At 41.2% G+C, this 26,503-nt stretch overlaps 1 protein-coding gene across 4 annotated transcripts in view; it reads left to right on the forward strand.

The window, feature by feature from the left end:
* The first annotated feature begins 246 nt into the window (after positions 1–246).
* The window catches only part of BMPR2 (bone morphogenetic protein receptor type 2), an 84,465-nt gene continuing 58,208 nt past the window's right edge, over positions 247–26,503 (forward strand). The window contains exons 1-2 of one of the 4 annotated variants that reach the window (XM_028701668.2): positions 247–403; positions 1,082–1,783. In XM_028701668.2, the coding sequence (XP_028557501.2) occupies positions 1,708–1,783 (76 nt within the window). In that variant the 5' untranslated portion in view covers positions 247–403; positions 1,082–1,707. Of the gene's footprint in view, positions 404–513; positions 738–1,081; positions 1,784–26,503 lie in introns of those variants that run through there. The other 3 variants (XM_077918088.1, XM_077918093.1, XM_077918081.1) reach the window with 3 other exon arrangements.

Below are 26,503 nucleotides of genomic sequence, written 5' to 3' on the forward strand. Positions count from 1 at the left end.
TTTTTTCTTTTTCTGTTTTTGTGTATCATTTTGCTTTGTGGTTTGTGTTATCACTGTGGAAAATCTAATGAAAAAAATATTGAAAAAATAAAATAAAATAATATAAAATATAAAAAGCTGGGAGGGAGAGAGTCCACCGGGAGAGCGGCGTCAGGCGGAGCGCCGAAGGGCCGCGGGAGGCGCCTTCCCACAGCGACAGCGGCGGCCAGAAAGAGAGGGGAGAGGCGCGAGCAGCTCCCCCTCTCGCCGGGCCGCCCGTCTGGCGAGCCTCCGCAACATGGCGGCGCGGAAAGGCCTCCGTCAACACCTTCTCACCTCCGTCCCTCAGGGGGCCGCTCTGCCGGGAGGAGCGCCGCCTCTCTATGACCGCCGCTTCCCAACCGCGAGCGGATCAGAACCTTCGGTGGGAGAGAGAGAGAGAGAAACGAGAGAAAGAGGGGCTTGTTGGGGGGGGGAGAGGACGTCGACGTCGCAAAGGCGGGGCCGCGTCGGCTCCCGGCCAATGAGGGGCGGGGCGGGGCACGGTGGCGCCCGCGGGCCGGGCGCTTCAGACTGGCAGTTGGAGCAGCGACTCCCCTTTGTGTCTGGTCTGAGGGGGGAAAGAGGGAGCAGCTGCCAGCCGAGCCCCGAGCCGACCGGAGACAGGGAGGCGACGCGCCGTGGCGTGAGAAACGCGCTTCTCACCGAGGGCCGAGGCGCGAGCGAGGCGCCCCCGAAGGCAGGGCAGGCGAGACCGTGTGTGTGTGTGAGGGGAGGGCGGCAGGAGGGCTTGGCCGGCGCTGAGGGAAGGAAGGGGGGAAGCCTTTGTGAAGTGAGGGGAGGAAAAGGGGGCGCCCTCCTTCGCCGCCCTCCCTTACCTTTTCCAGTATTGGGGGTCGGGGTGGGCTGAGGAAAGAAGGCCTCTCTTTCCTTCGGGGCTGCTGGTGGGGGGGGGGGGAGACCCTCATTACTGGCGCCCTTTCCAGAGAAACGCCACGAATATTTCCCTTTCTCCCGTCAATTATTATTTTCCCCCCTTCGTGTAAGGCTAAAGGAGCGGATCCTGACGATTTTTCTCTCTCTCTCTTTCTTCTTTCCAAAGACTCGTCATGGGGAGAGACGCCGTTAAAACCCCTCACGTCGAAGACGACGACGCCTTGTTGTTTTTAAACGTCAAGTGACTGGAAAGAACACTTCAGGAAAGAGACGACGGCAGAGAGAAATTGCGTTTTTTTGTTTGGTTTCCTCATACCTCGGCCTTTTAAATGCCTGCCCGTGTCTGCCTTTGGGGGGATCGAGGAAGCTGCTTGTAAGGTGACAATCGTGGGTCTTTTTGGTTTCGTCCTCTCCACACCTCTCGGATATGATTGCTGTGCAACGTGTGCGGTGCTTTGATATTGCGAAGAAGCGTGGGAAGTAAGCCTGGTTTTTATATATATATAGTATGCGAAAGATGACCGCCGGCTGGAGGGAAAGGACACGTCTGTTCGCTTGAGAACCAAAAACTCTTCATCTGCCGATTGGGAGGCGAGCCCTGAAACATGAAGACAGATCCGTGTAATGGAGTAAGAGGTCAGGCTGCTCCTCTCATCTGCCATTTGCCCTTTCAGACTGGATTGTAAACCAAGAGGGTTAAGGCTCTTTGGAGACTGGAGATTTCCTCCTGCTGGCATTTTAAAAGAAAATTATTCTACACATCGTCATCCACCCTCCTGGATTTCTTCAAATATGACCGCCTTGCTGCAGCACCTTTTGCTATTGCTCCTTTTCTCCACTGCCACCTTACTACTCAGCACTGCGGCTGGTAAGTAGCCAGTGTGGGTGTAGCAGTACAGCATGATCTGCAAACGAATTAAGCCGGATTACCTGGATTTAAACCAATTTGGTGCCAGTGAAGGCCATGTGAATAAATCAGAGTACATTTCAATAATTTGACTTAATTGGTTCTAGAGATTGCATCCACGCTAGTAGTTTTGCCTACAGGGAAGGGGGTGCGGCTGGCCACTGTTAAGGCTTATCTTTTTAAAATGTCTGCATCATGCTCCTGGAAATTGTTTCAGTTTTCAGACGCTGATCTAGTGAATCTATTTATCTTCCTATATTTTATTGGGGCAGATTAGCACAATCTAGTAGTTAGGATGACATTTTATTTTATTATGATATTTGTCACCATTCATATTTTTCCAACGCACCTCCTGCACTTCAGAAACTGTTGGCTTGCCGTGTATGAAATCTTTGTTCACAGCCATAAGTGTGGTCAATGGTTCTTCATTGACTGAAGTATGTAATACATATTGTTTCACACTACGTGAAACAATGTATGTCTGGGTTGAAAAAACCCCACAATCTGTCAGTATTGGCAGAGAAAAAAGTACAGAATGTAAGCAGAAAGACTGATGCAGAATTATTTTGTGTTCTGACTATCTTGAGCAATTTTGTTTTTATGAGCTTTGCTCATTGCAAACAACATATCGGGTATATTATTCATCTTTTGGACATGTGTGGAAGCTTGATACTGGCATAAACTTTCTCGGGTGATAAAGGATGAAAGAGCTCTGAGTTGAGCCTATGTTATATGTTTAATTTTTATTCCTTGTACATATTTTCAACCAGTTTTAAACTGCAACCCAGTTTTTATACCTGCTTCCTGGGAATAATTCCAGTTTAACTCAATGGTGCATACTTCTGAGTAGAGATATGCCTAAAATTTCACTGACAGAAATCTAGAAGGACTGTATGTCTTCCTACCCTCAGTTACCAGCTGAAATACCAAACTAACTTCATTTTCCTCTAATTTTTTCAAGTGGACAAATAAATTTGCTTTAGGAATGTTTCAAAAGAATTATATTAAAAGAACAGGTGAAATTATTTGGGTCCTTCAAATAAAATTTTAGAATTAAGAGAGCAATTTTCTCAGGTACAGGAAGCCAATGATTACAAAACCTCTAAAATATCTGTATCTATCTATCTATCTATCTATCTATCTATCTATCATCTTAATCCTATTTGGTTAAAAAAAAGGAGTGGTTAAATGTGAAGGGTTATTCAGTCTTCTAGGCAAGTTACATGTAGGATTGCACTGCATATTTGTTTTTCAAGCATGATTTAAATGTTGGTTGATTTACCTAGGAGTAAATCTCAATGAGCTTGGTAGTGCTTATTTCTGGGTATACGTGCTTAAGATTTCAGCAGTACTAATTTTAAGTCTTTAAAAGGGCTTTCCGTGGGGGGATATTGAACTAAAATGATTGATGTAGAACATTTGATTGCAGCAGGCTGGCCTTGGGCTAAATCATTGGTGCTTCAGATTAATGTCCACTATGCATGTCATTGGTAGTTCATAAGCTGTTTCCTCTGTAGAATTGATATTTGAAACCCATATTTCTACGTTTAAACTTTACAAGCGTAATAAACTATTCCATATTCAATCAAGTCTGCAAAAAATACATGGTTTTTCTATGGGATGATTTCTTGGCAAAATTTGAGACATTTATTGTGCTTGCTAAAAGGAATAGCAATTGTCTTCAGTTTTGACCTGAGAGTAAATTTGGTATTAATTATAGACTGGGGAAGTTCTTATGGGCAATCTAGCCAGCGTTTTACATATGATGGGAGAATCCCTGGCACCTACAGATTCAGTAATGTCTAGAAAAGTCAGACAGTTTAACAGCTCTGCTGAAGAAAGTAATTCACTAACTAGTCTTTAGAGTCCAGATTTATATTCTATGAATATGCTATATCCTATTACCACTCAAGAACTTTCTGATGTGCATTCATTCACAAACCCCAACATTTAATTAGTGGTAAATTTCTACAATATCTAACAAGGATAAAAACAAATGGAGTCCTATACTGAATCAATAAAATGAGTCTAATTCCAAAATTCTTTTAAATGTATTTCGCAAAATCTATGAATACATTGTCGGATAAATCAGCTTAGAATCATAGAATCATAGAGTTGGAATAGACCACAAGGGCCATCGAGTCCAACCCCCTGCCAAGCAGGAAACACCATCAGAGCACTCCTGATGGTTTAAACATAATAGAAGTCCTGTTCAATCAGTCCAAAGACCCACCTGGTCCAGCATTGTGTTCTTATGGTGGCTAACCAGATGCCTGTGGGAAGCCCCAAAGCACTCTCGCCACTTGTGATTCCTAGCATTTGAAAGCATACTGCCTCTGACAGTGGAGGTAGAACATATAGTAGGTAGGGCTATCACTTCCTCTTGTGGGAGTGAATTTCATGGTTTAACTATGCACTGTCTGAAGACATTCTTTTGTGCATCCTACATCTTCCAGCAGTCAGCATAATTGGATGGTCCTGGGTTTTTTAATTATGAGAGGGAGAAAAGCATCTCCCTGTCCAATTTGCTACACCATACATAGTTTTATTCATTATGTCTCCCTGCTTCCCATTTTTCCTAAACCAAACAGTTGCAGATGTTATCACCTTTCTATGTAGGGGGATTGCTCCAGTCCCTTAATCACTTTATTTGCTCTTTTCTGAACCTTCTGTAGCTCTACAGTATCATTTTTGCAGCAAGGCAACCAGAACTGTGCACAGCATTCCGAGTATAGTCACAGCATAGACCTCACAGCATCATGACACTGGCAGTTTTATTTTCAACCCCTATTGATTCCTATCATATATTGATCCCTATGTTGGTGTTTCCGTTGCATCAGAAGTGGTTTAGTCATGCTGGCCACATGACCCGGAAAGCTGTCTGCGGACAAATGCCAGCTCCTTTGGCCGGAAAACGCAACCTCATAGTTGAATTAGACTGGACTTAACTGTCCAGGGGTCCTTTACCTTTACCATTTTTTTAACCTATCATGTAATTCACATTTCACAGTTACCACACACCGAGTCAACATCTTCATCAAACTGCCCACTGCGACCCCAAGGTCTTGTTCCTGGTCAGTCACCACCAGTTTAGATTCCAATAGTGTTTATGTGAAATTATATTTTTTTACCCCAGTGTGCATCTCTTTATATTTGCATCTGTTGATTTGCATTTGCCATTTTACTGCCCATTCACCCAGTTTGGAGAAAACTGAAAGTCTGTGAATAACTTTGGGTGACATTCAATGCTGTCTCATTCAATGGGGAGGAAAGCCAAGTTTTTCTAATCCCTCCACCCCTTGTAGCCTCTATGCCATTCCCTCAAATCTGCTGTGATGGGTCTCCATACTGCAGAGTAGATTTAAGGAGGGGCAGCAGTGAGAGGAGGAATCATAGGATCAACAGCTTCCAGCTGCTATAAAACCCCTTAAAGAAAGGTTGAGTTATCAGACTATTTTTTAGGTACTTGATAAGGTCTTTTTTTTTAAGGGTAAACAGCCCATTTCCATCTGAGCTGGCTATTATAAGAACTTCGTAAATTTATAATACAATTTTTTTTGCTTGCTTGTTTTTCTCTTCACTCCCCATTCTTTTTTTCTACTTGTGTCATGCATTTTAACATTGTAAGCCTGAACATAGGAATTATGTTGGGTGTTTTTTATTGATTTGTAGGTTGCTCTGGGGCCTTGGTAGCTGAACTGTAGGATATAAATGCCTCAAATAAATAAAGTTTTCCAATGTGATCTATGAAATGCTTGGTTCCATAGATGGATCCAAGTATTTGTATTTACACATCTTACTTTACCTTGAAAAATCTAGAGCAACTATCCTATGCAGTTTCCAGTTCAGGCTCTGACCAGGCTATGATCTGTTTATTTTTAACAATGAAACGCCATTATTTATTTATTTATTTATTTAATTTTATTTTAAAACTGTATAGCCCATCCTTCCTCTCAAAAGAGCTCAGTTCAGTCAATACATCCACAATTTAAAATAAAGATAAAAATAAAAACATTCTAAAAACAATTACAGTTTAAAAACATTATTTCATCTGGTGATTATGTGCTCTCACATACTTTTCTTTGGACTTGGAGCATAATTCCACCTATCCTAAGGTTATTATTTTCAATAACAAACTTTTTAGTATACAGTGGTACCTCGGGTTACATATGCTTCAGGTTACATACGCTTCAGGTTACACACTACGCTAACCCAGTAATAGTGCTTCAGGTTAAGAACTTTGCTTCAGGATGAGAACAGAAATCGTGCTCCGGCTGGCGTGGCAGCAGCAGGAGGCCCCATTAGCTAAAGTGGTGCTTCAGGTTAAGAATAGTTTCAGGTTAAGAACAGACCTCCGGAACAAATTAAGTACTTAACCTGAGGTACCACTGTAATCTGGCCAAATGTAGATGTGTGTATTTTCCTAGCTTGTGGAAAGTCATTGAAGATAACACACTTAATTAGGCTGAATCAAAAACTTAAACTAGAATTATTTCCCAGAGACAGGATAATGTTGATTCATACCCCTTTAAGCCAAGAACATTTTCTATCTAAATTGAAACACCACACAAATTAGGTATCTAATAGGCAGGGGGAAAAGTGGCAGAACTGGAAGTATGGTGATATGGTTCTTTTTTGGCAACCAACAGCTATATGTTTTTGGGTACTAATCGCCACAATCTTCTCTTGCAGGTATATTTAGTTATAATGTATTTTATTTATAAAAATATTTATATATTGCTGTATCAGGAAAATATATCCGTGGTTTACAGCAATCACCTAGTTCCAAACCTAGTGAGACAAAGTTACATGTAAGTTCAATATGTTCCCCTGCCACTCATCTCACAGAGGAAAAGTCAGTGGAACAGCAATCCATCGTCTCATTATTTGCAAGTTATTATTTATACACTGTCATCCTTGTACATGGCACTATATACAGTATAAAATTAGGAGAATAGTAATCTGAGCAAAGTCACCCACATTTCTCACAAGGTAAGGCAGTCATCTTTATTCACCCCAAGACAAGTCATTATTCAGTATATCATGTTTAATTCACATTTTCACTGCATTACAATCAATATAAATGATTCTCGTTTCTCCTCAATCATATTAATAGCAACTAAATTTAAAAGTGAAGAACTGAGGCTAAGAAACTGGAAGGCATTTTAGTACAAGCGGGTAATGCGGAGATATTTTTAACAAGTCCTAAAACTCTGTTGGTTTTCATATCAACATACAGCCGTAAGACTTATCTATGCTTATATGCTTAGTCAATTTCTGAAAAAAATAAACATTTTATTATTTGAAATAAGAGCAGACCAAAAAAGCAAACTGATAAACTGAGGATTCCCAGAATAATAGAGGTTACAAAATGAAGTTGGACCACCAACTAAATTTTATTGTTTGTTTTTATGTTTTTATATTGTGTGAAAGCCTTAATGGAGAATGTGGGTTTTATAGAGGAATATGAAAGAAGAGGTGGCATTAGAGAACGTTACTGGATGCAGTTCCAGGTATAATGGGGCAGCAAGGGAGAAAGGGCAGAGTTATGTGGGGAAATGGTAGACCTTTGGATCGCTGAGGGTGGTGGAACCCAAGGCGTGAATGTCTCAGATATGTGAAGATGCCACCACCTGCGAGGTTCTCTTTGCCTCCATGATAGTTGGATCCCTATGAAACCTCATAGACCATCAATCATGTAATTTTGTGAAAGGGGAAATTGTTACTATTTGGTGATGGATTGAATGTGGGAGTTGAAGGAATGAGCAGATGAAGGATAAAAATCATGACTGTGCCTTTCCCACGGGGTGGATGATGTCAGTGGATAAGAAGAGGGGGGCTTAGGAGAAAAGATAAGCTCATTCATGGGCATATTGAGTTTGTAATGACAACAAAGCATCCAAGTGAAAAAATCAAAGGGGCACTTGGACATGAGAGACTAGATGAAAGGAAAAAGTTTTGGATGTCAAGTACAGGTGGTTCTGAAAGCTGTGGGATGTAATGGGGTCACCCAGGGACAGTGTAGAGTGCTGCAATATAGGTCAACTGGTTTTGTGATGTTCTGTGGTTATTGTTGCTGATTCCAGTTACTTAATTCTGTTGCTGTGGGATACAGCCATCCCTTCATGCATTGCTTCAGCCTGATGTCACCTTTTCCTGGTTCTTTCTTTGTTAATGGGAGTACATGTGGCTTAACAGAGCAAGAACAAAACAAATATTAACTCATATTGATAATAGAGATGCTTACATAGTTTTCAAAATTGATTGAAAATGTTTGCATATATGTATATATAATGTTCTGCCTCTTTAAGGTTCTTTTTTTCTTTGCTAAATAAATGTTCTTATCTCTGGTGACATTTTTGTATATGAATGGTGAGTGATTGTGTGTTGAGCAGGGAATATGCTCTTAATCTTTTTTTAAATGTGTACAGTGCATGCTCAGTTCTACATTTTTCCCATATTGTGGAATATATTGCAGAAAAAGCAATGGGAGGAATTCAACATCATACTCTTCTGTTCATTCCATCAGCATAATAATATCTGCTTGCCAGACTGAATGATTCCTCCTCTCCTCCCCCCTACATGCTGTTGAGAGTTTTCTTCATCCTGTAGATCAGATTGGGGGGCAGGGAGACTTGGGGAAGCCCCATTGCCCTTGGACTGGCTTCTGCTAGCACACTGGGTTAGATGAATGTGGGCCAAGGAAGTGTGTACCTGAAATATTTAAAACAAAATTAAAGGTGTGTGTGTGTCAGGCTTGTAATTAAATACACACATTTTACTAGCTTCCAGTGGTCTGATGGAGAACTCTATCTTTTTGCAGCAGTCTCCTGCATTTTTATGGTCTTGCAGCCTGCTTGGTTCCTATGCTGGACTCACTCCATTGCGGCTGGTCTTGTGTTGTCTGTTTACTTACTGAATGGAAGGGGAAAGTAGATGAGGGAAAAGAATAAAGATGGTATAGGAGCCCACTGCGCCTGGCCAGCCATCACCACTGAAGCACTAGAGGAAGGCAGAATAAGAAGAGAGCAACAGCCATGTGCCCATTAATTCCAGTTTTGAAGGGCACATGGCTGTTGGTCCTTCTGATGTGCCCGCCCCAAGTGGCTTTGCGAGGAATATTTCCATGGCGGGGTACAGTGGGCAAACGGAGTCTGCTGTGCCAGCCCAGTCCTTGCCACCAAAGCAATGACTAGCCTGGTGCAGCGGGCTCCATTTGCCCTCCACACCCCACCATGTACAGTAACACTCCTTGCTAAGCTCTAGGAGGGCACGTGAGATGGACACATCCATGCCTTCCTTTGCAAGGCTGGGTTCCTTCTCATGCCGCCCTCCCTGAGTGGCTTTGCAAGGCTGGGACCTGATCAGATCCCATTCTCACAAAGGCACTCAAGGCTGGTTTGAGGAGGGCGGCATGAGAAGTGTGCCCCCTGCCCAAAATGTGCCTGGGGCAATTGCCCTGGCTACACCCCAGTATGCCCCTGCTTTAGCTCACTACTGCCTATGAAAGGAAAATGGCCTGAGACAAAGCTAATTGATCCTTTCAGTTACTGCAGATAAGCAGTACTGGAGCCAGTCAAACATGCATAAGACCATTTTTGAACACTAGCTGGCAGAAGGAGCTATAAAGACAGGTTGCATGGAGTGATGTTGAGTCCGTGGCCATAGTCCAGTGATCACATCTTTGCATGTATCAAGACATATATGGTCTGAAGGCTACCACTTTGGTGAAGCTAAGCAAGTTTGGTTTGGGTACAGGCCTGAATGGGAGATTCTCTAGGAACTACATATGCACTACCTTAGGTTCTATGAAAAAATATACCGGTAGGTGGAATATAAATGGCAGAAAATAATAATTTAAAAGATCTTAAGCCAACATATGAACAGGGCTTGTGTAACGACACATAGATGTTTCGCTCTTCTTTTTGTGTGATCTGGGAAACAAGCCAGGATGTCTTCAGTTTCCTATAACTCTGTGTTATGTTCAGATTGGTAAGCCATGTTAATGACTTCTAAATAAGTTAGAATATAAAGTTCTGGTTTTTAAAGCCATTTACCATGGTTTCCTGGTTCTGGTGTAGTGGACTTTGCGTGGGGCTTGAGATTGTCGGAATGCATCCCCTCTTGTCTTCCAGGGATCTGGCCATTTTATGTGTGCAAACATGTTTGTGATTCCGCTGGAGGAGAAGCACCTCAAAGCTTCCCCTACCCCCATTGTCTCCTTAGAGTCCATACACAGGCGTGGGTTCATGTGGCCAACAAATGTGAAGTTATCTTAGTCAGTGTTTGGAATTCTCCAGGTGCCAGGCACGTTTTGCAACTGGTGCAAGTTCAGTTGCGACCACATGGAAATTTCTGAATGCCAGGTTGGTGACTGACATCTCCACTTGGCTGATGGCACTGTGGCACTGCCAGGCAAGCCAGGTGACTCGGATGCAGCCAAAGACACATGTCTTGTGCTTCTGCACTGTCGCACAAGCCAGATGACTCACATAGCAGCAAACTTTGCTTCAGCACTGCTGTGAGAGCTGCAGTCCTAGGCACACTTTCTTAAGGGTAAGAAAGCCCCTCTCAACGAGGTGGGGCTCACTTCCAAGCAAATGTGCCTAGGGATAAAGAGGAGGAAGTGCATTCGCCCTCATGCCTACACGTGCAAGCTCACCCAGCCCCATGCTCCTGTCTTTCATGAGGCGGTTGCTGGGTGCCTCGGAGCAGCCATGCTGGGCCGGCCAGGGCACCCCAAAAGATGTTTCTCCCACTCCCTCCCTGCCCCCCCTTGCAGTATTAGTTCATATGTTTTTTGGGGGGGAAAGGTTACTGTAATTGGTAAAATGCGCGACTGAATTGTTAAATATGTTAATGTTGATAATATACACGATTCATTTTTTGCTTTGAAACCTGGTGCCTAGACATTCCGTTGTGGCAACCTCAGCCAAGGTTTAAGGTGCCATTTGGCGAATAGCTTACATACCTGAGTTTCTAACACAAATTTTAGGCCAATGGGTATAACTGGTAGTTCAGTGCCTAAATTTAGGGCAATTTTTATTTCATGGATCCCCAAACCATTTAGACCATGTGGGTCTTGGGGCAAAGAACATAATTATCTGACTTAGGCACCCACCCTGCCAACTGGAACATGCCCTCAGGTAGAGAACCTGCAAGGTGCAAGTACCAGATATTTCTTGGAGACTCCTTCTGCCTCATTGTGCTTCTTCTCCAATAACTCCAGTATTAAGATGGGCTTTCTAGGTAAGTCACCTTCTCCATTCCCAGGATGGCCTGCCCTGGTAAATTGGTACTCTTTTCATTTGGGGAAAATAGCTGGTGCTAGGGGGAAATAAATATTCCCTAGCAGACAGAAGAGCTCTCTTGCTTTTTGCTAATGTCTCTTGTGGTCATCAGGCAGGCTTTCCCTCCAAGGCATTCAGGTCAGGCCTTACTGCTGTTGCTATTCATGTGAGCGCTCTCCCCAGAAACATTGTGGACTACCTTTTAATCTTCCTCAGGAATATCTAGGACACTATTCTGGTTTCTTCTCCCACTGGTCTTAACCACACCTGCCCAGCAATGCCATTCTTCCACTTGTACCTCATCTGTCAAGGTTGAATAATTGCAAGAGGATTGTTTAATCTCCTGCCTGGGCTCTGGGGCTAGTAAAGGTCCATTGGACTCCTCCCCAAGTTCTTGGGTGTGGGGTAGAAATGGACTGTTTTTAGTGTCCCCTTGGGCGTGCCTTGCATCATGAACTATTTAAAACCAAATGTACAATTGTATATTTTAGAGTATTCCTGAAAATTAAAAACATAGCATAATACTTAACTTTAAAAAAAAGTAAACTTGTGCTTCTTCTCACCACTTTTTACTTGGGGTATAAAATGGATTTCAAGGTATATCTAGAAGTGTGTCATTTCCCCTGCAATTGAGCAAGGGGAAATCTACCAAAGTCAGCAATGGAACAAGATAGCTGAGCCTTCATTCTAGTATTATTTAGGTCCCACAGTGATGCAACTTCTCTGACTGCTTGGGGCTAACGGGAGGTATTATCTTTATTAAAACATAAAGTGTCTTGATGCAGTGTAATTCAAACACATTTCCCACACTATAGAAATATGCAGAGAATGACATGTAGAACAGCTTTCAGAAAGCAGAAGCTTTGATCTTCTCTTTTAAGAGTCTGCTGTGATCCCAAAACTTCCAGGAAGGGTTTATAACCAGTCTTTTTCTTTTGTTTCATATTTCAGCATAGCAAGATAATGATGAAATATAGCAGTCCATTTTGTAGAGATTTTCTACAGTCTTTACATGGTAAAGCACCCTAGAACCTCTCTTAATTCTTTTACAAATGAACACTTAGGTAAACTGGGATTTGGGTTTACCCTAGAAGAGATATTTTTAAATTACTGAAACATGTTAATATCATTTAAATTTTAAACTACTTTTAAAGCAAAATCTCCTTATAATGCTGTAGCTTGGGGTTATGGTCATCAGTTTAGAAGCAGATTGAATTCACAGGCTTTCTGGTTCTCCATTTGAGGAACTGGGGTTGATTTTAAAATTGCAGAAATAATACTTCTGCACTGTCCTGTCTAGAGTAGTTCATTCCAGGCAAAGCAAGCAAGCAAGCAAGCAAACAAACAAACAAAACCCTACCAACCTTCTAACATGTGAAAAGCTAGCATAACTGGAAGAAGGTGATCTCATCGTTTGTGAAAATTTAGGTTCACAGCAGTGTTGGAAATTTGTCAGGCACCAAGAGTGTTTTGTGACTGGCACAGGTCCAATTGCGACCACATAGAGATTTCTGGATGCCAGATTGATGACTGACATCTCCTTCTAGCTGTCCCCTCCAGCTTTCTTAAGCACGTAAGCAGAAGAGCTTATTTATTGCATTTATATCCCACCTTTTTCTCCAAGGAGTATGGTTCACCCTGCTTTCTTTTTTATTATTATTATAATTTTTTATTAGTTTTTTTAACATATCATTTTCAACAGTAATTAAACATGCTTTTACATCTTATTCAATTTTTTGACTTCCATCAGTCCTGTCTGAAAATTTTCCAATCTAATCTCTTAGTATGCATTTCTTATTTTCCCTCTTACATTTCAGACTCATAACCAATATCTCTATCTTTTTCTACTTTGTAACATTTTGTATATTTCTCCTTACAAAACTTCTTGTAGTCCTGCTAGCGTAATTTGTTGATTACAGTTGCTCTTCAAATAATTCATATACTTCTTCCAATCTTCTGTAAATCTCTGATCCCACAGATTTCAAATCCTTCCTGTCATTTTGTCCAGTTCTGCATAGTCCATTAATTTTATCTGCCATTCTTCTTTCATCGGAATTTCTTCTTGTTTCCATTTCTGGGGTTCAGCCTGCTTTCAGTTAATCCCTACAATAACCCTGTGAGGTAGGTTAGGAGGCTGTAACTGGCCCAAAGTCACCTAGAATTGAAATCCTGATTTCCCAGGCCCTAGTTAGACACTCTAATCACTACACCACACTGACTTCCTACAGTCAGAAGTATCTGCTATGGGACAGCTATATAAATTAAGTAGGTAAATAAATAAATATGGGGAAAGCAAAATGTACTTTGAGAAGGATTTGAAATATTTTTCCTTGAGATTTGAATTTGTTTTATTCTGGATTGCTTATTTGATGTTTCAGTGTGTTGCAAACTGCTTTGAGATTTTCTCATTGACACATAAAGTATATAAATGAATTGAATAACAACAACAATAAATTCCACTGAGGGGGAAATGGCGCCCAGACATTCCGTTGTGGTGACAATACCCCAGGTTTAAGGTGCCATTTGGTAATTAGCCTATATATATATGAGTTTCTAACACTGGTTCACAGGATACTTCATGGACAGGCTGTTTGTTGACTGATTGCTTAATCATACATGTATGAATACATCTCATAGCACATATTGATACCTAACAGTACTTCTAAAAGGTGTGGAGAGAAACACTGGGCAATGAATGGCTACCGTACAAATAACTCCAGTGGGAGATTGTTGGCAAACCTAAGTTGGGGGGGGATTTTTGAGAGAGGAGGGTTGCAACACATGGGGAGGGTTAACCTTTACTTCCTCAGTATTCCTGTATACCATTTAAACTTGAAAATTGCCAACAGAAACTTAATTTCCATACAGGGTTCATTGTTTGCACTGCAGTCACAATGAAGATCACCCCCATCTGGCAATTAGAACTGGGGGGCTCAGTGCAGTCTGAATCCTATTTGAGCTGTATGTGGGAACAATAGAAAATGAGAGTCTATATATTTGTATGAGAGAAAAAAGACAATATGTGCTCACATTTTGTGTGGATGTGTATGAATATGTGTGCTTCTACGTAGATTAGGGTGGCCGATTGCAAAAGAGAACAGATCTCCTACAGTGTTAATCGTTTCCTAGAAGAGGAAATTTCAGCAGGTGTAATGTGTTACGTAAACTACACCTGCTCCATTTCTTTCTATTACACAATTATTAAAAGTTTAGGAATCCTGCCATCTTTTACATTTGGCCACCCTTTGTGTGGGCATCTGTGTGTTGTGTGAGTATAGGCGGCCATACTCAGAACTAGTATGCTGTCCTCAGGTGGGGGGAAAATCCCACTCTTGGTATAATATTGTATTTCTCATTAGGATTAAGTGACTTTCATTAAGCCATCTTGACCTTTGCCAAAAATATTCATATTCTGGTTGATGAATGACTTGATTTGCCTTGCAATATTCAGTGTTTTCGTTTCTGTGTCAACGTTGTAGAGTAAGGTTTGCTTTAGTTGAGGTTCTATCCTTTCTTCTTGGAAACCACTAGCTTAACCTTAAAGCACATATATTCACAGTTTTTAAAAAATAAAATAAAAATAAAACACAAATAGCCTTCAGAGGTACTTTATGAGAATATATTTCGTAACTATTAATGTACCTGCACTGGAAGTTCTTTTTCATAACTGAGATAGCAGGTTCAGAAAATTTACTAAAAATTTCCTGGTTGAAATGCCAGAACCTTCCTCATCCCTTTAACTCCAAAGAAAGCAAAATTATGTATGTTGAACTGAAGTAGAATGACATTCATTCTTCATAACATCATTGCTATTAGGCCTGCTCAGGTGCTCACGAAGAAGATACACAGGGAAGGCTGGGGCCAGCCTTTCTTTGGCTGTCCTCAACTGCAGCCTGAGCTTCCTTTGGGGCAAAGAAGGGGGAAACTGGTACAATAATTTTAAGTTTCCAGTCATCTTTTTTGCTTTTTTAAAATCAAACATTGTGGATTTGTGTTCACAAAGAAGATTTTTGTTTTTGTTTTTAATTTGGGGACAAGGCAAAACTAAGCTCACCTTCCCGTCACTGTCAGAAAGACTCCAGTGTGACTTTCAACACTTGTAAGACAGAACAGGTTAATCAGACTTCCAGCTGCAGCAAAATTCTTGCCTCTTTCAGCATACCCAGGAGAACACATCTTCCTAGGAATGTGCAAACAGGCAGGAGAAAAACTGACATAGGTCTAATCATTTTTTTATTATTATTTTGAGGTAAGCCTCAAACTGTACTGTGTTTGTTTCTCTCCCTCTCCCTTGTGATAGTACGTCAAAATAAATGTGTTTTCGAGTTGTAGATGTCTGAGCTTCTGGATAACCTCAGGGCAAAATAAGCAAACAAAGAGATCCGTTCATGAAAAATGGAACTTTAAATTCAGGCAAGATGAAAATAGTACTCTAACAGTATTCTATCCCAGCCTTGCTGTTAAATGATGTAGGCCAGGACCTAAAACTTGCAATTTATAATGAAGTTTCATCTAACCATCTTTTAGAAAGCAAGGCCCTTTTCTGTGTGTATTGGGAAGGTATGAGGTTCTTATATGTATTGCCAATTCAGTTCAGGCAGATTGCTAAATCTTCATAACTGAAGCTCCAATTCTTGGAATTCTAAGATGTTAAACACATAAGGAATTATTGTGATGAAGAACAAGTGTTGCTTTGGAAGCCTAGGAATTGGTTGGAAAGTTCAGGAATGCAAATAGTTGCAAAGTAACAACCATCTGCCACTTATGATCCCAGCTGTCCAAATTCTCAGTCACTGCTGTTACAAATTGCCACTTAAAATCCAGTTGTTTTTTTCATTTATATACAATGTTGAGACAAGTGTTCTGGTTTTAATTTACATACCCTGAAAATGTTTGTGGCCTTTGCAGTTTTCCTGTAAAGTAACACATGTCTATGCTGGAATAGCTTTAAGAAATTCAATTTGGTAAACATGTAATTTTCTTACAGGGAATTTTGAATAGGACTGCCTCATATCAGGTTATTTTTTTCTCTCTTCCTAATTGCAGAGCTTGTTTCATGGTGATAGCTGGCAGAATAAAGTATTTCTAAGGAATGACTTGCTTATTTTTCTTTTTGTGCTATAGTTACAAAACAATATGGGTTAAATAAATAATATGGTTTTAAAAGAAATTCTTTGAGAGCTAATGTCCATTACAGCAGAGGCTTGAAGACTATCACAGATATATTTTTAGCTTTTCCAGGTCACTTCTCTGCAAGCATGCACTTGATTTTTTAGACCACATTTCAAATTGTGCTGCACTATGAAATTTATTTTAAGATGGACAGATTTATGCTGGGAGCTTTTTCAGTCCTTTTCAGCTTATCACATTACTACTTAAAATGGAAGATAGTTCAATTTATTCTAGCAATAAAGCATATGTTATTTTATAAATACATACATACATACATACATGATTTTATACTGAACTTCACCTATTACTTTTAAAAATAGCCTGATGTCAAAATGTTTGCTGATTATTGGAAATGTAATATGTAATAGAATGCAAAATACTTCATTGTTTCTTTTCCACATATAAAGTTACACTCTTTTTACTCCCCAGGGTATTGTGAATAATGGCTCTAATATACTGGTTGTGAGCATTCCATATTTTTCTTCTTATGTTTGGTCTCCCATTATTAATAAGCAACTTCTAGTTCATTTAAAAAAACTAGGTATTATTTTCTATTTTCTCTCTCTAGAATAGCCCCTTGTTGCCTCTTCATGTGTGTGCTGCCTGTCAAGATCCAGACAGAATATTCATTACTAATATATATTCATTTCTATACTCCTCCATTTCCAAATGTGAATTACCACATTTTCTTTCCAGCTTTGTGTGTTTCACTGAATATGTGGGGCACATTTTATTGTATCGTGAAGAGACAATTATGTGTTTGGCATTGAGTATATACCGTATTTTTCGCTCTATAAGACACACTTTTCCCCTCCTAAAAAGTAAGGGGAAATGTGTGTGCGTCTTATGGAGCGAATGCAGGCTGCGCAGCTTTCGCTGAAGCCAGGAGAGCAAGAGGGATTGGTGCGCACCGATCCCTCTTGCTCTCCTGGCTTCAGGGATAGCCTCCTGAAGCCTCCTGAGCGCAGCGGGAGCACTCTCGCTGATGCCAGGAGAGCAAGAGGGAAGGGGTTCTGTTTCTCCTGCCGCTTCGCTGAAGGGGTGCTGCGCAGAGAGGGAGAGAACACTTTTATTCTTGTTCTCCTCCTCTAAAACTAGGTGCGTCTTATGGTCGGGTGCGTCTTATAGAGCGAAAAATCCGGTACTCAGTAGGGTGTTAACGCCATTCACAACTTGCTGCCTTGCAAGTATACCCATATGATACACGTGTTAGTCGCATTCACACTCTACTTCTCAGGCATACCCAAAAAGTGTTAGGTGTACATCATTAAGAGACGTGGGTGGCGCTGTGGTCTAAACCACTGAGCTTCTTGGGCTTGTCGGTTGTAAGGTCGGCAGTTCAAATCTGTGCGACGGAGTAAGCTCCTGTTGCTTTTCCCCCAGCTCCTGCCAACCTAGCAGTTCAAAAGCATACCAGCATAAGTAGATAAATAGGTACCACTGCGATGGGAAGGTAAATGGCGTTTCCATGCACTCTGGTTTCCGTCACAGTGTCCCATTGCACCATAAGTGGTTTAGTCATGGTGGCCACATGACCCAGGAAAGCTGTCTGTGGACAAACGCCGGCTCTCTCGGTCTGAAAGTGGAGATGAGCACCGCACCGCATAGCCAAATTCAACTGGAGTTAACTGTTCAGGGCTTTGGACCAATTATATTTAGAGACCACAAGTCATTCTCTCCTCAGATTTCACAGCTTGGAATTATTCCTGATCCATTCCTACAACAGAAAAATTTCTTATGGATTTGCTGCTAAATAGGCTTGTTGTGTTTAAATTCTCTCTGTTGGTAGTGCTAGGTTTGATTTAGTGTAGTTAAGAGAGTGGTGTGAACAGGTAATTTATTAAAAAGTCTGACCTCTTTTAACAGCAAATAAATTCCGCCTTGTGACCTGTTTACCGTATATAGATTCTTTAGTTGTGCAATCCTATGCATATGTACTCAGAAGTCCCTCTGTGTTGTTATGCTCAGATAAGTGTAAATAGGATGGCAGGCCTAATTTCATTCAGCGTTCAATGCAGTAATTAAATATGTTAATTCCTAACAATAAGGCCTGTTTTTGTATTTTGTCCGATAGTTAATTTAATACTTTATTTTATGTTCTGTGTAGCGTGTTAAAAATATGCAGAAGGTATTAAATGATACAATAGTAGTAATTTCCAGAATAGTAACAAATAAAGATTGTGAGCTGTGTGTTTTATTCATTTACAGCACCTAGTGTATACTGAGGGACGCGGGTGGCAATGTGGTCTAAGCCACAGAGCCTAGGGCTTGCAGATCGGAAGGTCGGTGGTTGGAATTCCCGCAGCGGGGTGAGCTCCTGTTGCTCGGTCCCTGCTCCAGCCAAACTAGCAGTTCGAAAGCACGTCAAAGTGCAAGTAGATAAATAGGTACCGCCATGGCGGGAAGGTAAACAGCGTTTCCATGCGCTGCTCTGGTTCGCCAGAAGCAGCTTAGTCATGCTGGCCACATGACCTGGAAGCTGTACGCCGGCTCCCTTGGCCAATAAAGCGAGATGGGCGCTGCAACCCCAAAGTCGTCCGCGACTGGACATAACGGTCAGGGGTCCCTTTACCTTTTAGTGTATATTACATGCTTCCACAAATGATTAAAAGGTGCAATATATAAACATACTCTTTAACAGCCCTGACCAAATGGTGGAATTTACAATATGAATGGCTTAGACTGTTGACATGAGTGCCCCTGAGCACCCTCTTCTGCTTTGTAGAGCCCACATGGCTCGTTGGTATACTCCAGAGCTCATGGCAATGAAACAGGCTGGGAGATGGCTTGAACACAAGTGGAGGAAAACAACAGGTGAATGCAATTGAACATTGGTGAGTGCTCATTTCTGAACCTACTCAGTGGCAGTGAAGGAAGCAAAGAAGGCATACTTTGTGGCCTCCAATACATAGCCACTGTATCGTTCAGCAGAGTTTTTCTGAGTAGTTTGGGGCCTTTTATAGTCTGGCCCAAAAGGAGGTGGTATTTACTTCCTTTCGCTTTAGCTCCTTGCTGCCATTCGTGCACTCTGTACCCCAAGATGATTTGATTTTATTTGTTATCAGGACACTTGTTAAAAACATATTCCTGTGATAATGCTGTCTTTTCTGTTTTCTTTCATGTGAATGTCAGGAAAAAAATAATAATTGAGTTTTGCTACTATGCATTAGTATGCATTGATCAGCATTTTATTGTTTACTAGTTCATTCCTAAAATCATATTGTTTTTGTTTTTGACTCTGTGAATGTTGTATAGGCTCCACAGCTGGCAAAAAAGCACAGGGTTTCTGTCTATTTCAACAATTTTTCAGGAATGAATTTATGGGGAATTATAGAGCTGGAAGTTTGCTGCAAAGCAAGATTCTTCTCCCACCACAGATTAGTCCCCACAGTAGCAAAGTGTGCTGTAAATAAGAAGCTCCTGGGTTGCAGAAAAATGTCTGTAAGATACCTCTAGATGACTTGAGGAACATCAGATGGCCTCAGATGACTTGAGGAACTGAGCCAAGCTGCATACTGATTGGATAGTGCAAAATTTTGTGTTACTGGTTATGAAAATATAGTTCCAGCAAGTATGGGCAACTGTTGCCAGCAGTTATCACACAAATACAAGTCAAGACAATAGATCATAATTCTGTCATTTAGGTGAGCTTCGGATATTTCATAGTCAGTGTGGTTTCCCCTGTAAATCTATTTTTGTAATCAGCAGACACAAGGAGTTGGATCCAGGCTTGGCCTTCTGTGAACAGAAGGGTTCCTTTCATCGGCAGAAGGATTATGATCTAGTGGAGGAATTCCACTGGTGGAATAGGGGAGGTCATTTTATCCAGCACTCTCCCCACAGCCCACCATGTTCCCTAAAAATCTGATCTGAGGATGCATATTTCTCTCTTAATTAATCGTCTAACATGGCCAAGCTTAGAAGACTGCAGGAAGGAATTCAGAAGCAGCAGTGCCTGTGAATGTCATGGACTCTGAATGGATCTTTGATAAAAGCAGAACATTGAGCAAATGAAGATGAGAAATGGAGGTTGAAGTGATATTGGTGATAAGATATAGCTGAAAGAGGGTATAAAGCCTTACAGAAACATTAGCTAATCCATTCAGTGGAGTGGGGACATTTAAGGGTAAGTCAATGGACTGGTAATTTTTAAAATCATAGTTTTATAACTGAACTTGAAGGCTAACTGTGCATAAGAATATATTGGTTCCTGTCATATTAAAAGTCTAAGTACAGTATCTAAAGGGAGATAGTGAATTCTTTAGATAAAAGCACATTCTTCTAGTGACTTTTCTTGAACTCTGTATCAGTATGTATCAATAGCATTTATACAAATGGTGGTAGTTGGGTTAAACTATTGGTGTACAGAAAGGATATTTAAAAGTATGTATCTCTTTCATCTCCTGCCTGGCTGCAAAATCCTACAAGTCAAATTTTACAGTACAGTCATACCTCATGTCGCGTTAGGTTCATGTTGTGTCTTTTCAGCTTGCAAACGCGGCAAACCCAGAAATGTTTAGTTTTGGGTTTTGCCGCGCATGCGCAGAAGCGTTCTATGCATTTCGCACATGTGAAGAAGCTCTCTATCGCGTTGCGCTTGCGCAGAAGCGCCCTCTAGTTGCGGATTTTTCGGGGTGCGAACAGCACCCCGGAACGGATCGTGTCTGCAGCTAGAGGTACCACTGTAAACGTTACAAGCTTTATGAATTTTGAGGAAGTACCTTGTTAAAGGGTAGCTAATATTTTGAATCTCGTAGTCTCTTAACTGCATCCTGAGCACAGCTGCGTGTTCTTACTTTGCTCACTGCCAAATCTAAACAAGGTCGTAGAAAAGATTAGATTAGGAATTGAGTTTTACTAGAACCAAATATCAGCTACTCATCTAGACTTTTACACTGCCAAATCAAAACAAGGCCATAATAAAGATTAGATTAGGAATTGAATTTTACTAGAACTTAATTTTAGCTACTCATTCTAGCTACTTGTCTTTCGCAAGTGTTTCTATAGTGTGGTCTTAGTCCTATGCACACTTACTTAGGAGAAAGCCCCTCTGAACTCATTGACACTTATTTCCCAGCAGACCTGTATACTGCGCTACTAATAGAAGAGTCTTTCTGGAGCCCTTCCATTTTTTAGTCCAGCAGTTTCCTCATCTGCAGTTTTTGAATGGTTTGAAGACCAACTACACATAACTTTTAACTGCTGTGATTTGGAAAACATCCACACTGAAGTTGATGTAGACAAGCAGGTTATTTTTAAAAAATGGTGCTGTGTCCTGAATAATTTTGAATTTTTTACATAGCCTTGTGAAGAATCATGCCCCAAACATTTGAGGCTGTCTGTCCAAATTCTGGATAAAGCCTAGGTAGAGCAAATAGTTTTTCCAGACATGCCTATGCACGAATTCAGATTGTTAAGAATTTGCTTGATAAGAGAATGTGATTCCATTTGCCAACTATATGTGATGCTTTCCCCCATCATTTTGAGCTTGTAGTTACTTGAGCCCCATTTTTAGAAGCAGTAAAAGAGATTTTTAAAAATTGTATAATTATAAGAAAGTGAGTGATGCAGTGAGTGAACTGAAGCAGTCAAAGTGTATGATGCTTAATATTTTAAAATCAAATATAAAGTATTATATGAACTTGTTCATTCAATTAAAAACTATCCATTTTATGGGTGAAATTATAATACAGACTTACAAATTTGTAAAGGGACATGCACAGCAAGCTATTAACTTTGAACGTTGACTATTATGTCAGGAAGCATAGCCTTTATAACTGAGATAGTAAAAATACTATTTTCTTGATAGTTGCCAGAATATTTGGGTCTGAACTGTAAGATCTAGGAAACTCCATTCATATTGAGAAAACTTCATTCTGATTATGGTAGCAATACCTAATTTGACCTTATGACATGAGGTTTGTGACATACATGTTAGACGTGGAGAGTCAGTGAACTGCACTGTCAAGAATGTAGGGTTTGGGTGTGGGAGACATAAGCCCATAGCCTCACTTAGCTGTACAGTGGTACCTTGGGTTAAGAACTTGCAGTTTCACCCACCAGGTTTAGTTAGGAATTAATATTTTGTATTAAGTTCTGTGTAGCCATGTATAAGATATGTTTTCCAAGATCCAGATGCTAGTTTTTTATTAGTCACAAAAAGGCATATGATTACCCACACACCCCTTGAGTTGTCAACCAATATTTTTTTAATTGCTCATGGAATAACCATTCTTTGTAAAAAAAATCTATGCAGCTGGGGGAAGTTTTTACTTGAGTCCTTTACATGTGCCCTTTTATTTAAAATGCTTCTCTGGGTTATTTGTGGGGCCTGCCTGGTGTTTTTAGAATGTGTGCTTTTATTTAAATGAGTAAAATGTATGCTTTTATTTAAAATGTGTCTCTGGGGTATTTGTGGGGCATAGGAATTTGTCCCCCCCCCCCAAAAAAAATAGTCCGGCCTCCCACAAGGTCTGAGGGACAGTGGAAAGTTTGCTGACCCCTGCAATAAGTGATTTCTAAAATGATGTTTTATGCATTTATTAGAGGATTGATAGTTAATATTTTGCATCTTGCATAAGGCAATATGTAAGAAAGTACCGGTAAATGTGACCTGAAAGATTTGTGTTTGAATGGAGCAACTGAGATGCAGAATTGTACACTGAAACCTACAGTAAGTAGCTGTGGGGCTGTGTGCTTCTAATGTGCGTTAGGCTGACCAAATGGCATGAAGAGTTTGTTACTTGGATACGCTTTGAGGCTGTTCCTGTCCTCTCATGCCTTTTTTTGAAGCTTTCAGTGACTGGGGGAAAAATTGGCTGCAGTGTGATGTTAGGCAGCTGCAAGAGATGGTATTTGTTTATGTTAGCTGATTTGTTTTGCAAATTAACAGCCTAAGTCTATCTTAAGCTTTGAGAAGTGGCTTTCTGGTGAAAAGAGTTGTGAATTGATGTTAAGAATTTTGAAGTATGTTCTCTTATCTCTGCAGCACAGTTGGAAATCTGGGAGTTCTCTCAGATATTGTCCATGTGTGCTATTAATTGTAATGTTTGTGACCCTTAGTACTACACATGTTTTATTTAAGCGATTAAAGTTATTCATCATAACAGCTTGGAGAGCACATGATAAATTAAAAATCTGGTGCATTCACAAATTCTAAAAAAAACCACCAGGTAATTTGCATTTTGTATGTGCTTATTGTATTCCTGTTTTCTTTCTCCCGCCCACCATGTTCATGGGATAATATGTTTTATGCAATTATATTTGTTTACATTGATTAAGCATATTAAATAACTTAGAGGTATGATGAGTTTGGTAAAGTATAATTTGTTCATTAACGGTATATTGCTTATCAGCTTATTGCTGAACTTGCATTCAGATGTGAGGAATAACATCTCTGTTCACATTTAGCGTATTCCCATCTCATATAAGCTAGTGAAACAAGATAAACTGCAATTACAAGAACTGTGTTGATAAAACAGTGTTGCTTTTTGTATAGCAACAGATTGCTTAATAGATTCATGCTACTTGCTGAGAAAGAGCTGAAGCAGAACAGGAGTCCCTCTGTCTTCTGGGAAGTGAACTTTATTCCAGTTAGCTGGGGGTCTCTAGGGACTGTTGGACAGTCTATTGTCTAAGATTCTTTGTAATGTAAACTAATGTGGATTAATGAAGTTGGTTTGAACAAAATAGCTTTGTAGAAGCTAAAGCTCTTTATTTTTGCATACTTTGTGTGTATTTTGCTTGTTCATTTATGATTAATACGTTCGTAAAGTAAAGTAACTAAATGTCTACTATGCAATGAATTCATGTAAAATTCTGAACAAAATTCCTGGTATGATAGTAGTTGGTGGAACACCGCCTCACATTTAAAACAGAAATGAAACTCTCTATTTTTGTCATAAAGTACCGTATTTTAGGATTGGGACTCCAGTCAAATATGCCATAGAGTAAGGGTGTGCATGGGGAATCATTGTGTAAGTGGCAGCCTGCACTTTTATTATTATTGCATCGTGGGGCCTTCTGATAGCAGTGGTAAGAATGAAAACTCCTCACTCTCTCTGCAGTAGTCACTGTACAGTGGTACCTCGGGTTAAGAACTTAATTCGTTCTGGAGGTCTGTTCTTAACCTGAAACTGTTCTTAACCGGAAGCACCACTTTTTAGCTAATGGGGCCTCCTGCTGCCACTGTGCTGCCGCTGCACAATTTCTGTTCTCATCCTGAAGCAAAGTTCTTAACCCGAGATACTATTTCTGGGTTAGTGGAGTCTGTAACCTGAAGCATATGTAACCTGAAGCGTATGTAACCCGAGGTACCACTGTATATGGCATGCTGCACCTGCCCTGGCAACTTTTAAAAACCTCATTTCTACCTTTTAAATTAAGCTGCATTGTTTGTCATAACTGGAGGATCTCCAAATAGCAATATAGCATTCACAAGAAATCACCATTGTGTAGTAGTAGTAGTCGACTGGGTAGATCTGGGGTCAAATCCTCCACACACTTAATGATATTGAAGTAGTCACTATCTCACAGCCTAACCTACTGCAAAGGATCGCTGTGAGTTTAAAGTGGTGAGGAGACCCGCCTATGCTTTCCTTTCATTGAATTAATTTTTATTCGTATACTGTGAATTGTACATGTTTTGTATTACATATTTGTGTGTGTGTGTGTGTGTGTGTGTGTGTGTGTGTGTGTTTAAATGAGATCTATGTTACTTGGAGACCTTCAGGTAACAAGGAGACCTTCAGGTAACAAGCCTAATAAATGGTGGTGGTGGTGAAGCAAAAATAAAGTTTTATCAGAAAGGCATAGGCATATGGTTTGCAATCAGACCTGAATTAGTCAAAATGATAGCTACTAGGCTTCAGCTGTGGGACGCGGGTGGCGCTGTGGGTAAAAGCCTCAGCGCCTAGGGCTTGCCGATCGAAAGGTCGGCGGTTCGAATCCCCGCAGCGGGGTGCGCTCCCGTTGCTCGGTCCCAGCGCCTGCCAACCTAGCAGTTCGAAAGCACCCCCGAGTGCAAGTAGATAAATAGGGACCGCTTACTAGCGGGAAGGTAAACGGCGTTTCCGTGTGCGGCTCTGGCTCGCCAGATGCAGCTTTGTCACGCTGGCCACGTGACCCGGAAGTGTCTGCGGACAGCGCTGGCCCCCTAGAGTGAGATGGGCGCACAACCCTAGAGTCTGTCAAGACTGGCCCGTACGGGCAGGGGTACCTTTACCTTTACCTAGGCTTCAGCTGGTGTGTTTTGACCCACTACCAGGTCACAGTCTGATCCAAGTTGCCACTCAGCAGCACTAGCACCATATATAGTTTAAAAAACCTGAAGAGATGGGCCTTTTTCAGGGGGAAATTGCACTGCAAAAGTGTGTGAGATCATGGCAACCAAAATTGCTGTCATGCTCTCATGATAAAAATTTAGATGTCCTGGTCGAGCACACTTGTGGGGTATGCAGTCCCCACTCCATTCTGCCCTGTATTTTGCCAGACCAAAGGTGGCAGCCCTAAACTAGTCTCACTTTTTATTGGGCTTTGGAGAGAGGCAGAGGGGAAGATCAGTCCTTACCCCAAGGGCAATTGGAGCAGCAGAGCACCACATCATAAGCCAGGGATCAGCAGGGGGCTGGTCCACTGTCTCTCAGACCTTGGGGGGGGGGGCTGGACTATATTGGGGGTGTGTGAATGAATTCCTATGCCCCACAAATAACCCAGAGATGCATTTTAAATAAAAGCACACATTCTACTCATGTAAAAACACGCTGATTCCCGGACCATCTGCGGACTGGATTTAGAAGGCGATTGGGCCGGATCTGGCCCCTGGGCCTTAGTTTGCCTACCCATGTCATAAGCCTTGTCAGCTTCTGCCAGCCATAGCAGAGGGCTGTGCATGTTTTAGGTTTGTTGTTGTTTTGCTTCACCAGCTCCAGGCTGGTGCAAGAGAGAGGCACAGCTCCACTAATACCCATGGAAGACCCTATTTCAGGGCCCTACTCTGGCTATCACCCATTGTAGCCTGTTGCCTGCTTGGTCAAAGCTTGGGCCTCTGCCACAGTGATCCTCTTCATGGCACTCCTCTTTGCCAGCAGGCTGAGGACACTGCTTTGTCCTCTCCCCACCCCTTAACCCACCTATCACTTTCGGGGAAGTTAGAATTGCAGCCTGAGTTCCCCTCTGCCTCTCACTTTAGCCCAGCACAGATTGCCGACCATGATCTCCT

Source organism: Podarcis muralis, chromosome 1 (genome assembly GCF_964188315.1).
Source record: "Podarcis muralis chromosome 1, rPodMur119.hap1.1, whole genome shotgun sequence".
In the NCBI taxonomy this organism is placed as follows: domain Eukaryota; kingdom Metazoa; phylum Chordata; class Lepidosauria; order Squamata; family Lacertidae; genus Podarcis; species Podarcis muralis.